The sequence below is a fragment of the Poecilia latipinna genome, unplaced genomic scaffold, assembly GCF_001443285.1.
Source record: "Poecilia latipinna isolate Pla-1442-1.1 unplaced genomic scaffold, P_latipinna-1.0 Scaffold416, whole genome shotgun sequence".
NCBI lineage: Eukaryota > Metazoa > Chordata > Actinopteri > Cyprinodontiformes > Poeciliidae > Poecilia > Poecilia latipinna.
Genome location: NW_015113032.1, coordinates 110,443 through 125,053, shown reverse-complemented (window position 1 = coordinate 125,053; position 14,611 = coordinate 110,443). Strand labels below are relative to the sequence as shown.

Genomic DNA, 14,611 nt, shown 5'->3' with positions numbered 1-14,611 from the left:
GGAGTGATCCAACAGGATAATCAGAGCAGCTTATACAGAAGTTCTAATAACCTTAATCCCAGGATTGACAATATCTAGGATAGTATTACCACTGTGGAGTCAATCTCTTTTGTGACGGGTATTAGCAGTGAAAGATGGCATTAAGAAATCAATGCAAGTGGTAAGTTTGTAAGTGTAGGCTCAGCATATTTCCAACTTGCTACAAAGTGCAGAATGGTGGCTATTTAAGACAGTATATGTATAAGACTTCCTTAAGAAAATGAGTTCCCACTTCTCATACTGTTGACGTCTAACAAATCCCTATCTGAATAGTGGCTCTTGAGCTTAACCTAAAAAAAATACAGCAATAAGGCATACTGAGCATAAATGCAACTAAGCTCTAAGCACTGTTACCATTAATCCACATCTTCACCCGTTATAAATAAAAAAAAAAAAACACATGTGAAAAAAACTATCTAAAAATACATCATGTGTTAAATGAATTAACAGTGTCATTTGAAGCGAAGCAAAACTGAATTTAGATTTCATTTTCAGAAAAAATAAACAAGAAGGACGGTATGATTCTCCTTCAGGGTAAACACCCTCAGCGTGTTAGCCACTGCTTTGTAGATGTCAAAAGTAGCTTAACATGACTGATGTTATTCAGTAATGGAATTACAAAGTCAGTAAACACGACTGTAACAAAAATGTTTCTGAAAACTATTTGTTTTTACTTGGTTTTGGCATCATTTCTTATGACTTGTTTTGAAATTTCAAACAAGTCCCGTGAGTACAATGCCCAAATAGCAGCATCAAAGGTTACCTGTGCTCATAGCAGGAATCATCTGCTGTCAGGAAATTAAGAGTTTTGCAGCACTAGTGATTAATCTACCAAGAAAATTTGCCAATGGGAATATTGTTACTTATAAAATAACATATATATTTTAGTATAACCAAATAATTAAAACAGACGTGTCTAATTCTGTTAGATCCTGCATAACATAGCAATGGTTGAGATTTTACTGACGATGAGGCTCATTTTGCTGAAAGTGTCATATGCCAGGAAAAAAAAAATACTTGTGCTGTGTTTTGTGAATGTATTGCCACATCTGAATTTTTTAAAATATTGTCAGACTACAATCGCAAATGTATTTTTTTTTTATGTTTTCTGATAAACCAACATAAATGGGGTCATATTTCTAACATTTAAAAGTTCATTTGTTTCAGTAACTCACTTCATCAAGTCAAACACATTACATAGATTACTTGCACACAGGGGAATGTGCTCTGGCCTATTTCTGTTAACTCAACTAATTTTTGGTTTACAGGTAATGAAAAAATATTTAATTTGGGGGAATTCAGAATATTATGCCAGATTTTTAAAACAGTGCTTTAACAAAAATGTGGGCTTCAGGAAAAACATATTTGCTTAAAGGTTATTTTCAAATAACCTTTAAGTTGCTTAAGGAAGCAAAAAATATGTGCTTTAGATTGTTGATTTCAGTATTTTTCGGTGTCTGACTGAGACAGAGGTGTTATTATCTGCCACATATATATATATATATATATATATATATATATATATATATATATATATATATATATATATATATATATATATATATATATATATATATATATAAAGTTGTCAAAAGGGGGTTGAAGAAATTTAGAAATTCCCTTTGATAATCAGTTGGTTATTTGTAGCAAAATGAAAATCCTCTCAGAAAATCTCTCTAATCATTTAATTCTAATAGGTGTTTATGGACTCAGTGACAGAAGTATATCTCTTTCTGAGTAAAGCTGCAGAAGGCCCATCTTTCAGATATACAGTGGAATCGCATGGTTTGTTACATGACAGGCATACTTGAAACAGGAGCATTCATTCACATTAATAATTCATCTTCTTCCACACAATATCTCAGTAGTTAAATTCATATGTGAACAAGGGCAAAGCTACGGAATAATAATTTGTTAAATCAAGTATTCGTGTAGAGCTGTGCTTATAAATGAACTCAAATCTAGAGGAGCACTCAGAAAGCACCACTCACTGCTAAAACCCAATGCTCCATGTTAATTTTTCTAAAGAAAATGATCATGATTGATAATCAAGAGTTCTGTTACTCACTTCTCCTTGTCTGGCTTGCCAGGAATCTAGAAATGCCTTAGATATTTTTTTTTTCTTAAGTAGATAATTATGAATATGTCTGTATATGTCTATGTACATATACACACATTATAGATGGGTATTTGTGCATAGACAAACATGATCAGCTGCAATATATTGGCCACAGACTGGTAGAGTAACACAATAAAGGCTATGGTGTGTTTTTCAGGCCACCATATTCCCCTGATGCCAATCCGGCAGCATCCGATGGCATCTGTGGGAAGGTTACCAAACCCACAAAGTTCCCATCGCCAAACCCAAAGGGTCCTAGGATCTATGTCTAACATTATCAACATCCTGGTATCAGATACCCCAGGATACTCTCAGATGTTCTGTCAGATCAGGACTGCTTTAATATGAAAACACAATTTTGGGTAGGAAAGGCACAATTTATCTTTGCATATACAGCTAAAATAGGTAATCATATTACATAAAACTTCTCTTGTTAACAATAGTTTGCATTACATTATTTCTTCAGTGTATTTTGCCGTTTAAATCTACTTGGCAGAAAATATCAATTGTTGGCTAAATGAATAAAGCTAAAGGGAAACTCAAACAAAAACGTAGCTTCAGTAAAACTACTTTGTTGTTGAGACAAATAAAATAAATAATATGTCAAGCAGTCTCACTCTTTTCAAAGGCAGGACCGCTCAGTCATTACTGAAAAACCTATCAGCATTTGTTAGCTACACAATTTCTAGCTTGCTTTTCTTATGAGGGATGTAGGCATTTCATGTAGAAGACCAGAATGAGGGTTACTTGTATCTTCACTGTGTCCCTCTGGAGTGAACTCAAGGGACACACTATTGTTTTGATGACCAGTAACACCACTTTGATCCATATTATTTGTTTTACCAACCTTATTTAAATGATGAGGAGGTTACTTAGCTTTCATATTTTTTTACAAGTCTCTCAGTACTTCAGAGATCCTCATAATCTTACTTACTTTATTCTGGACATTAACCGAACATTTTATTTTTGGGGGCCGTCTTTGTCATGTTATTTAGAAACTGCCATTTTAACTAAGCAAAATACAATATCTTTGTATGAGTGCATAATATAGATGACTCCACCTTTAAAGTAAAAGTTGAGAGATAATCAAATGGTGTCTGATTTTTTTTTTTTTTTTAATTCTCAGGAAGTCATGTTAAAACCTTGTAATACTTGCGGAATAAAATAAATTTGCAAGAAAGACACCATGAATAGCTTCCACAAAAGGTACCAATGAAATGCAAAAACACTTGCTGTGTATGATTCAGGAGGCATCTCGTAATTAATCCTGACAGACAAAGAGCACCGACAGTAACACCTCTAATTTCTTGTGACGTTGCTAAACTAAAGTTGACTGATTTGCATAGAGCATTAATTAGAAATTATACAATTAACATTTCTCACATTCTATTAGGTCTCAATTCGTACAGTTTTTTCGACTATAACCATCCTACTATAATTCTCTCCAGAATATACAGTAGGTCACATCAGTCAGCAAACGTGTCATGAAGAGGAAAGACACATAAGTTGCACTGAACTTTAAGTCACATTTGTTTAGAAATTGACAAAAACTGAGGGGGACCTCGTCTATGTTAATAATATGTGCGCAGCGGAGCGGTGACACATTCAGTGTAAGTTCGGGGTGATAGAGAGGCGGTTGGATGACATGAAGCTGCAACACCAAGACAACCTGACAGCAAAGTCATTTATATTCATCTCCTCGGCAATGGATGTGTTAAGCACCATTGTCAGGCTTCTGAAAAGTATGTACAGAATATTCCTAAGCACTCAATCTTTGGTTGGGCCTCCTCTTGCATGACTTACTGCACCAATGTGCCGTGGCTTAGAGGCAATTAGCTTGTGGCATAGGCCTGTAAACACCTAAATTTATTACAGTAACCAACGTCATTAAAAAAAAAAAAAAAGATTAAAAGAAAACTTGTTTTTGTCTTTGTTGGCTGTGTGTAAGTAGACTTATGTTCATATCCAGCAACACTGATGATTGGAGCTCATTGAATGAAGCCTCATGTATCGCTTACAAGCAAGTCACATAGCTCACACAGTAACTGTTTCAGACACGGTCGAGCCAAACTTTGTTTATAAGGAAGGATATCTGTCAATGGGATGCATTTGCCAAAGTAATCTCTGATCTTTTGCGGTTCCAAATAGATGGATATTGGGACAACCAAAATATTATCCGTCCAAACCTGTTCCACCTTTCCTTACAATTTCTTTGCACTCCAGCTTCATCTGTTCCTTGTACAGCTGGAGAAGTTGTATCAATAAAGAATAACAGACTCAATTTCCAAATGTTGGAAAACTTAACTTGACTAACAATATCAACGATATTTTAAATTTAAATGAAGATATGAAGCAATATAATATAGAACACACTGACGTAAAGGTCATCAAATCAGTGTCAGTTGACAGGGTCAACTAGTTTGCCTATAGGGATTTTTAAAGTCCAGCAGGTGTTAGTATTAAGTGACAGAGTATCGACACAATACCAATACGGTTTGGTAATGTGTCAAAACACTTAATGATGCCTCATCACTACTGTGGCACAGCACAGGCGTAATGGAAGCCCAGACTGAGTTAACAGCTGCCTTCAGGTCATCTGCCTTGTTGGGTCCAATGTCTCTCATCTTCCTGCTGACAGCAGCCCATAGATTGTTCGATGAGGTTAAAGGTCAAGGGAGTCTTCTGGCCAGTCAAGAACAGGAACACCAGAGACATTGAACCAGCAGTGTGGACAGGTGCCAAGTCCTGCTGGAATATAAAATCAGCATCTCTATACAACATGAAGTGCTCTAGAATTTCCTTGTAGACTGTGATCTTCATTAAACACAGTGAAAATTTCACATTGGACTTCAAGCAATGTTCATTCTGATTCTCCACTCTTCCTCAAGGCTCTGGGATCTTGATTTCCAAATGCAGATTTACTTTCATCTGAAGACAAAACTCTGGACCATTGCACTATTCCTTTTCTGTTTAACCCAGGTAAGACACCTCTAACATCTCTGGTTCAGGAGTGGCTTGACACGGGGAATACAACATTTGTAGCCCAAGTCTAGTATTCATCCGTGTAGTGGCTCTTTGGGAGTGAATTACATTTGACTATCCTCTCAAAACTGTGGTTCTCCCTGTTACTGATGCACCTTTCCTACCAGACTTCTTCCTTCCACTCAATTTTCTGTTAATACGCTTGGATTACAGAACTCTGAACAACCAGCTCCTTCAGCAATGACCTTTTGTGGCTTACCCTCCTTGTGAAGGGTGTCAGTGACTGATTATACAGCCTGCTAACCCGTGAGAGACTATTTAACGGCTCAGGAAACCTTTGCAGGTGTTTTGAGATAATTAGATGATTAGGGTGTGACACCAGGAGGTTCTTTTTATCACAGAATTCTAATTGACGGAGACACTGAATTTTCATAATCTCCGAACCATAATTATCAAAATTGCACTAAACAAAAGCTTGAAATATATAACTGCATGTTTGATAATTCTAGATAATATGTTTCACTTTCTGAGATGACTGGCAAGAAAAACTGCCCTTTTAATTTTTTGAGATGTACCAGTATACTGTCTCCAGATTACGCAAATAACTAAATGCTATTTGGTGATATGCTTAAAAATAAATAATAGAAATGGCCAAATAAAATAAAGTAATGTCCAGAATTAAGTCTGTCCTACTTTCTCACTTCTACTGATTTATGGTTGAACAATGCATGATGAAGTCAACATGGTTGCATTTTATAATGATAAAATATGCATTTATCCAATGCATCTATGTTATTTATCTAATGAGAAACAAAAGGACAGATTCAAGAGAACTTTTTTGATTGAACAGTGCATTTAAATAATTGTTTCAACCAATTGTGGGGATTTGTGCATGTGTATGCGTGTGTTTGACGTCATGTAATGTCCACGCTTCCAGTTGGATGGGGAGAAGTTGACAGGTCTGGTGGCAAATCCCATAATCCTTTCATCTGATCAAAGTAACAAAACAGTTCTTAAATTATCCAATCCACAAATAAGTTTGAAATGTCAATATACTCCTAAACCAGATCCTTGTGTAGTCACCAGCTAGATTTGGAGAAGTTGAAAGAACAGCTTGGCTGTCTTTTTTTAAAATGACATTTATCTTTCACTTCTAAATGCTTGATGCTAACATGGATGAGATGGTTTATTTGAGAGCTTGCCAGCAAACAAAGAGATAGTTTCAGTCCCAATTATCCAAATCCCAATTTGACTTTTTTTTTTTTTTTTACACATTTTCTGTGCAGTCCTTTGGACTTTTTGTCAAATTACCACAACTGTCAAAGTAATTTACGATAATTTTATCAAACAGAGCAACACAATGTAGCATAATTGTAAAAGTCAAATAATTAATCTTTAGCTATTAAGAACCTCCAAGAAAGTGTGGTATGTTGTGTTTACCCATTAACATAATACAAAAGGCCCACACTGCTCTGTGGGAGCCTGAGGGATTGACTAAAAAACAAACTGAATTACAAAAATCAAGGAACACACCAGGCAGATCAGAAATAAAGTTATGAAAATGTTCAAAGTTTAAAATTAGCTAAAAGCCTTCAGCTTATCCATAATGCTGCAGCAAGAGTTCTGTTGAAAACTGAAAGTAGAAACTCTTTTGTTTTTCACTCTTCAACGAAAAATCCAAGAAACTATTATATATATAAAGCATATAATAGAGGTCCATCTTATATTAAAGAACAGCTTGCTATATTCCCAACAAAATACTTTTTTCTCACACTGCAGGGCTATTGATGGACGCCAGAGTTTCTAAAAGTAAAAAGGGAGGCAGATATTCGAATGCTCGAATTCACCTGTGGAAACAGCTTTAGTCTTGGAGGCAAAAACCTACCTAGAAGGCTACGGCTAAAACTTTTTTTTAGTAAGGTTTACTTCCAGGTTTCGCTGATTAGCTGTGACATCTTCCTGCAGATATTATAAATTGAGCTTTTGCTGCCAATAACTTTATGCTCTCTCACTAGACCCAGAATTTCTGTGGTAGGCCATGTCTTTCGCTTAAACTATGCATATTCCTGTCTCCTATAGATGTTACTACTGGCTCAGAGTTTCTTTGTTTAACTTTCATTCCTATGAAGCCACTAAAATAACTACTGCTGTCATTAACTACTAAAAAAAAATTACTGAACTGACAGGTTGGGCAGGGACAGCATTAAGGCTCATGGCGACTACAGACATCTTGTTGGTGGTAACATCATAATGGGCAATTGTCGAGCAAAGGCAGGTTGTATCATCTTTTAGAGGCTGCATAGGGGTTGATACTGGGTCAGAGAGGCAAACAGAGCTGCAGTGCAACGATTTAGGTCAAAACAATTGTTAACAGTCCGGGCACAGTCCAGGCCTAAATCCAAATGAACATCTGTAGCACAACTTGAAAACTGATGCTCAGAGACACGCTCTCAAGCCAGTGAGTGAGGTTGAGTATCTATCAAGTCAAGCTAGAAGAGAGTTAATTCTTCTATGTCAGATTTCAAAAGGTTAGAAAACATTTCACGACATATTGCTGAGAAATAAAATAGGGTGAGAAAGAAAGATATTTTTCCTTCCACTCTTGCTCTAACTTCCTTGTTCTTTCACAAGTGTAAATAATATGCAAACACTGTGTTTACTTTTTTTTTATTTTGACTTGTGCATTATTGCAATTATGCATTATATTGTGTTTTGGTAATTTCAGGAGTCCCTCTGTACTTACAGTCCAATTCTATTGCTACTTGTAAAAGTGCTCTTTCTTACAGATGTATAGGGTTGGTGTGTTTTATAATTATTTTATGAATCCGTCTCAACAGCCACAGGCAACAATTTTTTAATCAAAAAAGATGAAGGCCCTCTTCTATGCAGCCCTGCTCTGCTCCATAAAGCAAAGTTAACAACTAACAAGTGTAAATTGGTTTTGGGTCATGCTTCGTGGATGTGAAGTTTTCTGTCTCCTTGAAAAAACACAACTTAATAAGGGTGTATTTATTATATTGTCAAAACTGTTAATGCAAACCAATCAGGGCCACGCAATTTCTCTTGAAACTCCTAGAGCACCAATGCTTTCTAAAGTACTACAAAAAGGCAGCAATTTCTAATTATATAAGAGAATCATCTTTTATTTCATAATTTGCATATTTCTTTCTAGGAGGCCAGAAGCATAACACAAGGAGAAAAGTGACATCGGCACATTACACCGATTGCTGGTTTGTAATCAGGTCAGAAAAGTGGGTTCATACTTAGACTGAAAATATCTAAACTGAGTGAACAGATGCACAATGCTAAATTTAGACCATCAGAATGAGGTAAACATGCCACTTTTTTGTAATCACACCTATTGAAACTTGCAAAATAATTTATTTATAAGCATGCTTATGCTTCATATACAGTAAGTAACTCTCAGGACATGTCTTCCCCCATTATAGCCAACAGCCTATGATGATGCAGATTCTCAAAAGGGCTTTTAAACAATAAGGAAAAGCTTTCAGACCGTCATAGTAATGACTCCATTCCCCACTGACTGTGACTGTTCAACACTCCTGTAGCAAAAATAAATAATGTTTTCTCATCAGTAAATTTTTAAGCTCAAGTCTTTTGTCATGAAATGCCCTCATGTGACAATCACAATTTCTTCATCTGATTCACAAAAACAAAAAACAACTTTGTGACAAACATCAAATAGCACACCCAGAAGAAAGCTCTCTCCAGGAATTCATTTAGGACCACAACCAACAATACCTTGCAATGTTAGAACTGAAAGGGCAGTGAATATTGCTGATGCTTGAGTATTGAGACAGATTTGTTTAGACACTTTAAATGCCTCTTAAAATGGCAAAGTCATTATCATGTTCTGATATGCCTTTAGCTGAAATGGAAACTACACAAACATTAGTGGCAGGTCCAAGCACATATACGGCCACAATAATGTTTCATTTCAAATTTATGAATGTAATCTGTTAGATGAACTAATACAGGCTGCTTGATGTAAAGAAATAACTAATGCATTATATTTGAGTTATACTATCGAGGTCATAGGGCGGTAGGGTTTTTTCTCAAAAGTGGTTGCAGGTCTTAACCATTGCTCGAGCTAAAACCATTTATTAACTGGTTGTGTAAAAGAACTGGATTTATTTTACACAATCAAAGCATGTGCTCAGCGCCACATCTCTAGGCTCTCATTCAGTACCTTTAATACGATTTTTCTCTGAATAGGATTGGAATGCAAGGAGATGGAAGAAAGGCACATATCAAAAATTTACTTAGTATTTCCTGCAAGCCAGGCTCTAATATCACCATCTTAAATTACTAATACTGTTTTGAATAATGCCACATCTATGATAAGCAGCGACCTGTCCAAGGTGGACCCTGCCTCTCACCCAATGACTGCTGGGTGGGACTACTCACCCCTCAAGGATAAGAAGTGGTTATAGATAATCTATGGGTGGATCTTACAAGCAATGTTTGTGAATGCCTCACATTTACACTAGTTTACTTCTGATCAGCACCAGGTGTGGTGAAAAACAAAAGTTACACACAATGCATGAGGAAAGGATTATTAACCTTACCTTGCAATATTTAAAACTTAAATTAAGCAATTAGCAACTGTGGCAACAGCTCTTTATGAAGTATTGCCCTACTTATATCACGTTATATCAGTTATGTCACGGCATCACAGAAAATGTGACGCCTTTTAATAATTTGAATGTTAAGGTTGAATTAAGCAAATCAACCACAGTCAACTTGGAAGTTTAGCACATGGTCCTTCCAACATTTTGATTGGTTTGTCTAGATGAGCCTGCTTTGCTGCTCATGTTTGAAGGAGTTCTGGGTCGATCGTTGGTGCTACGTAGCACCGCTTTTTCAGTTTCTAAGCCAGAGCTTTCAGCATGGGAAACAGAAGGAAAAGGTTCATAGAATATTCCAACTAGTTTAGAATAGGAAACAATGTGTGGTAGAAATAAAAAAAACAACTTTACTGTAGAGGGAATTATTCACTGTGTCTGTGCATAAGGGTTGTAAAGAAATCTAATAAAACATTTTACGACCAATCAACAAACAATTATTAAACAGTATTAAGCATGCACTCTTTGTAAGACAGTTTTTATACTACCCTAAAAAATTAAAGGGGATTAATTAAGAATAATTTATGCAATAGATCTAAGTTATTTGAAAATAGCTCAGTGATCTTATAGTCGAAAAGATTAATGCCGTGAAAAAGTCACAAAACAGATTACATTGTTGCTGCATGGAAAAAAAAAAACAATGTTTTTTTAAGAATGATTATCCATTGATGTCCACAATAAGAACTAAAAAAGGAAAACAGAAAACATGCAAATTTGCAGATACAGGCAGTAGGCACTGAAAGATATTTTAATTGTTTTATTTCCATTACCTTCAAAGGACTTATATGTTCCCTTTGTCTTTATATTTAACTGCTCTATTGTTCCTGTTTTTCTTATTTGCAACACTGTCTTTTCCTGAAAGTCTAATCAAAAGCTGTGATAAAGATAATTTGTTGCTTGTTTCAATTAATATGTTTTACTTCAAACTAAAATTATTATTTAAAATTATATTATTTATAGTTTATGCAATCAAAATACTGTCCTAAATGCTTGTTTAGTGTCGAGCTCTGTGTATTTTGAGCAACACTATAACACTATAATCCTCTCATTAATCCATAAACCCCACCCTGTTAGCATGTGGGTTCTCTTCTATTGCCATCATCTAATTTGTTTTATGATATCACTCATGTTTACTCCATCGACTATGATGACAATCATTGCTCTTTAATTTGCAGCAATTCACTGGAGATACTTTATAGGTCAACTGATCCCCACGGACCTGCTTTATAGTTATAGAGGACACCTTTGGGGGATGAAAGTTACCTGCATTGCTTGCTAATGAGGCCTTCAAGGAGATTTAACTTTACAAACAACTGTATAGCAGATCAATAGCACACAACCAGAGCTTACCCAGATAAAGGAAGGGAATCCATTACTTTTGAGCTAATGTTGAGTTCAACAATTTGGGTTAATTTGTGTAATGTCAAAACCACGTTGTGCTGAATTACAAAGTCCAGGCCTTACCTTCACTGCAGTCCTTCCCTTGGAAGCCAGTGTGAGAGCAGTCGCATGTCGGTTCATTGCTAATTAAACTGCAGACTCCTCCATTTAAGCACATGTTGGCTGTCCCACAGACATCCATTAAGACCCCCTCGCTGTTGATCATTTCAGACTCCGTGTTGTTGACCTTTATATCTGTTATCCATCCTGCAAAAGGTGGCTGATCCTTAACCGCTGCCGACGTCAAGTGCAACGTCACAGACCTTAGCTCCGGCGGTATTCCACCAACGAACAAATGGCTGAAGACAGTCATGTCTCGTCTTTTCGACTTCACTTCCACCCACTTTATCTCGCCATCCACAGAAAGGGTTGTGTTCTGAAAGCTTCTCCTAATCGTGACGTTGTGCCATTGGCTGTCGTTGACCGCCGTGTCAGACACCACGGTTGCAGGCTCTGCGCAGAAGATTGAGTAGCGAAGGCTGAGTTTGCCGTTTATTAGGAGAAGTTCTAAAAAGTCACAAAATCCCTCGTCGTCAAAGTAAACAAGGACCCCGTGGGAGCTCTTTGTTTTCATGTTGAAGCTCATTTCACTTTCACAACATGCATTCCACACTGGAAACCTAGCCCACTGTCCCTCAGTACCTGTAAATTCTAGACAGGTGCCTATTTCCATGAAGCAGCATATGAGGATCCCAACCCATATGAGATGGGCGCTGTGCAGCTTTTGTACAACCATTGTGCGATTCCAAACTTGGTAGACTGTAGTTAGGAGTAATCGCTTATGAACTTACATATATGTATCTTAGGTTACGCAAAAAAGTATGTTGGGTCAACTGTGATAAAAGTCTGGTGTAGAACTGACTGCCTAAGTAAATTTGTAAGTGTGAACTGCTGCATTGTAAGGTATACGATTACATGTTAGCACAGGTTTAACTGACAACTGATTTAGCCAAACATTGCTTCCTGGAGCAGACAGCATTACTTAAATCTGTCCAGGCCGGTGGCCTAATATCTCACTGTTCTCGCCAAAACAGTTTAAACTCTTCGAAGGTTCTCTCTGCCATAGCTTACTTCAAGCATGTGATTCAGATATCTCCTGGCTACGCAAACAGTATCTATTTCATGTAATAATGAAAAGTTGAAATAGCAACTGTAATTTTCATGTTTAAGTGCATTTTCTCTGGCGAGCCGTTGGAATTTTTGTTTAGGGCTTTTCACCCCGTGTCCTAGCTAGCAGAGTCGAAAAATGCCATAAGGAGTCACGTTGGCTGATAAGCTCAGCATAAGACACAGTTTGCCTGTCAAGGCACTTCTCTGCGTTGATGCGCTCTGCAAAAAAGAAAAAAAAGAAGCAGATTTAATACAGCATCAGCATTTTCAACATATCCATTTCCAAGTCCACTTTGGCAATGCCTTCAGGCTAGAATTAGACTAATACTGTGATTAAGTTGAAGTATAGCCAGGGAGCCCTTTGTCACAATAAGCACAAGCTGTATCATTAGATTACCATCACCAATTCTTTCCAGGAAGCAAGCTGCTGCACTTGACAATCACACATATGAGTTCATCTCACTGGCGCTATATATATATATATATATATATATATATATATATATATATATATATATATATATATATATATATATATATATATATATATATATACTTTTTTTTTTCCTCTCTGAAGGGAAAAAGTCACAAATTGTTGAAAACATTCACATTTTGGGTCTCAATTACAATAAAAGATGAACAAAGACAAATGCATCACTCGGATGTTGTATTTGGGGAACATTTACAATTAGGAGGGGTGAGACAAGATCTACAGACCATTTACCTCAGCATTCCGTTAAACATGCCCTGAATGCTCTGCTCCCGGCTGAACACTAAACATGAGAATAAGTGCGTCACTTGATTCACAATGGTCGGTTTGTGTTCGTCACCCTCACACACAAAACCACAAAGACCACCTTTCCCAAAAATCTCTGGATCTCAGTCAGAATCCCTAACTGTGCTTTTCATAGCCATCCGTCATATCATTGCATTCCAGTTTCACTTATATTGGCATTTCTTTAAATCTAAAATAACAATGAATATTACACTGAGAAAGAAGCAAAACTCTTTAATTTCTCCGCAGCATTTCAAATAAAGAAAATATATTGGTCGAACAAATAGAAAGGTTGGTCGCTGGCTTTAATTAAAAATTATACTTTAAATAAACTGAGTTTTCTCGGTAAACTGCACAATAAGTGTCGGCGATGGATTTCAAAGATGATAATGCTTTTATCTCATAAATTAGATCTTCATCGGAATTCCACGTTTCGCTCAAAAGCTCCGTCCTCTAATAGCCCATACCGTCACATCTACCGCTACAACACAACCGGTTGGGGATTATATTTACGTATTTGTGGGATTAATTACTTATTCAAGTATTAATATATATATATTTATTTATTATTTTTTTGCTTGAGCAATATGCAGTATATCCTTCTACCTTTCCGCGTAGACCTCTACTTCCACGGGACCCCTAAACAGTTGCACGAAGAAAATGAGAAAACGATTCGGAAAAACTCCTAATAACCAGCATCGTCCATATTTCCGCGTCTGTTGGAGAGCCCGACTCTAAAATCCTCTTTTGACGATCAAGATCTGCTTTCAAGTGAATCACAGCATCAGCCTGAGCGAGGGAAAGAGTCAGAGAGAGAGAGAGAGAGATGTGTCCACTTTCACTCAAACTCCGCTCAAATCTTAAAAGCTTAGGAGAAATTACCTGAAATACCGTGTCCTCCAAATGTGACTCACGGTATGAATGAAGAAGAACTAGATATATAAAATGGGAGTGGATGGAGTTGGTGAGCAGCGCGGGACGGAAAAAAAATAAAGAAAAAAATCCAGTTATCTCTGTAGAAGAGGAGGTGCAGTCGGGTTTCTGTGTTCAGCTTATCCAGCGACTGTCAGGAGCCACAGACAGAGCGTTTATCACGTGTCTCTTCGTGATATCTACCGGGGAGGGGCAGAATGCAGTCCCTTGGACAGCGCATCTGCTTTCATGTGCATCAGCTCACGGCTGTTAATGGTAAAATCAACTTTAGATGAAAGATTGGTAGGACTAATAACTCAGGACACCTAATATTCTGTGTAAAGTAGGATATCCTAACTAGGTTATGGTTTATCTGGGATTCAGCTGAATGAGCTGAAAGTCTGTGTCGTCTTCGTTCAAAGTCCAAGCAGGTTGCCTTGTTTTTGTATAGCCACGGTGGTTTTATTTTGTAAGCCATGTTCAGAACAATTGCAACAGAGAATAACTTTTTCAAATTGTATGAAATACCATATGGAAATAAACCCAGCAACTCTCATCCAGTTCTAGTCAAGATGTGTAAAAACCCTT

The 14,611-nt window shown here is 36.8% G+C and overlaps 1 protein-coding gene across 1 annotated transcript in view; it reads right to left on the bottom strand.

Annotated features, from left to right (window-relative positions):
- The window catches only part of LOC106950676 (neurexin-1a-like), a gene marked incomplete at its 3' end in the record, with an annotated part of 241,940 nt that extends 227,755 nt beyond the window's left edge, over window positions 1-14,185 (bottom strand). Inside the window, exons 1-3 of the mRNA XM_015037686.1 lie at window positions 13,994-14,185; window positions 13,718-13,900; window positions 11,251-12,555 (exon numbers count right to left, since the gene is read on the bottom strand). Coding sequence (XP_014893172.1) covers window positions 11,251-11,962 — 712 coding nt within the window. The remainder of the gene's footprint in view (window positions 1-11,250; window positions 12,556-13,717; window positions 13,901-13,993) is intronic.
- Window positions 14,186-14,611: the final 426 nt, after the last annotated feature.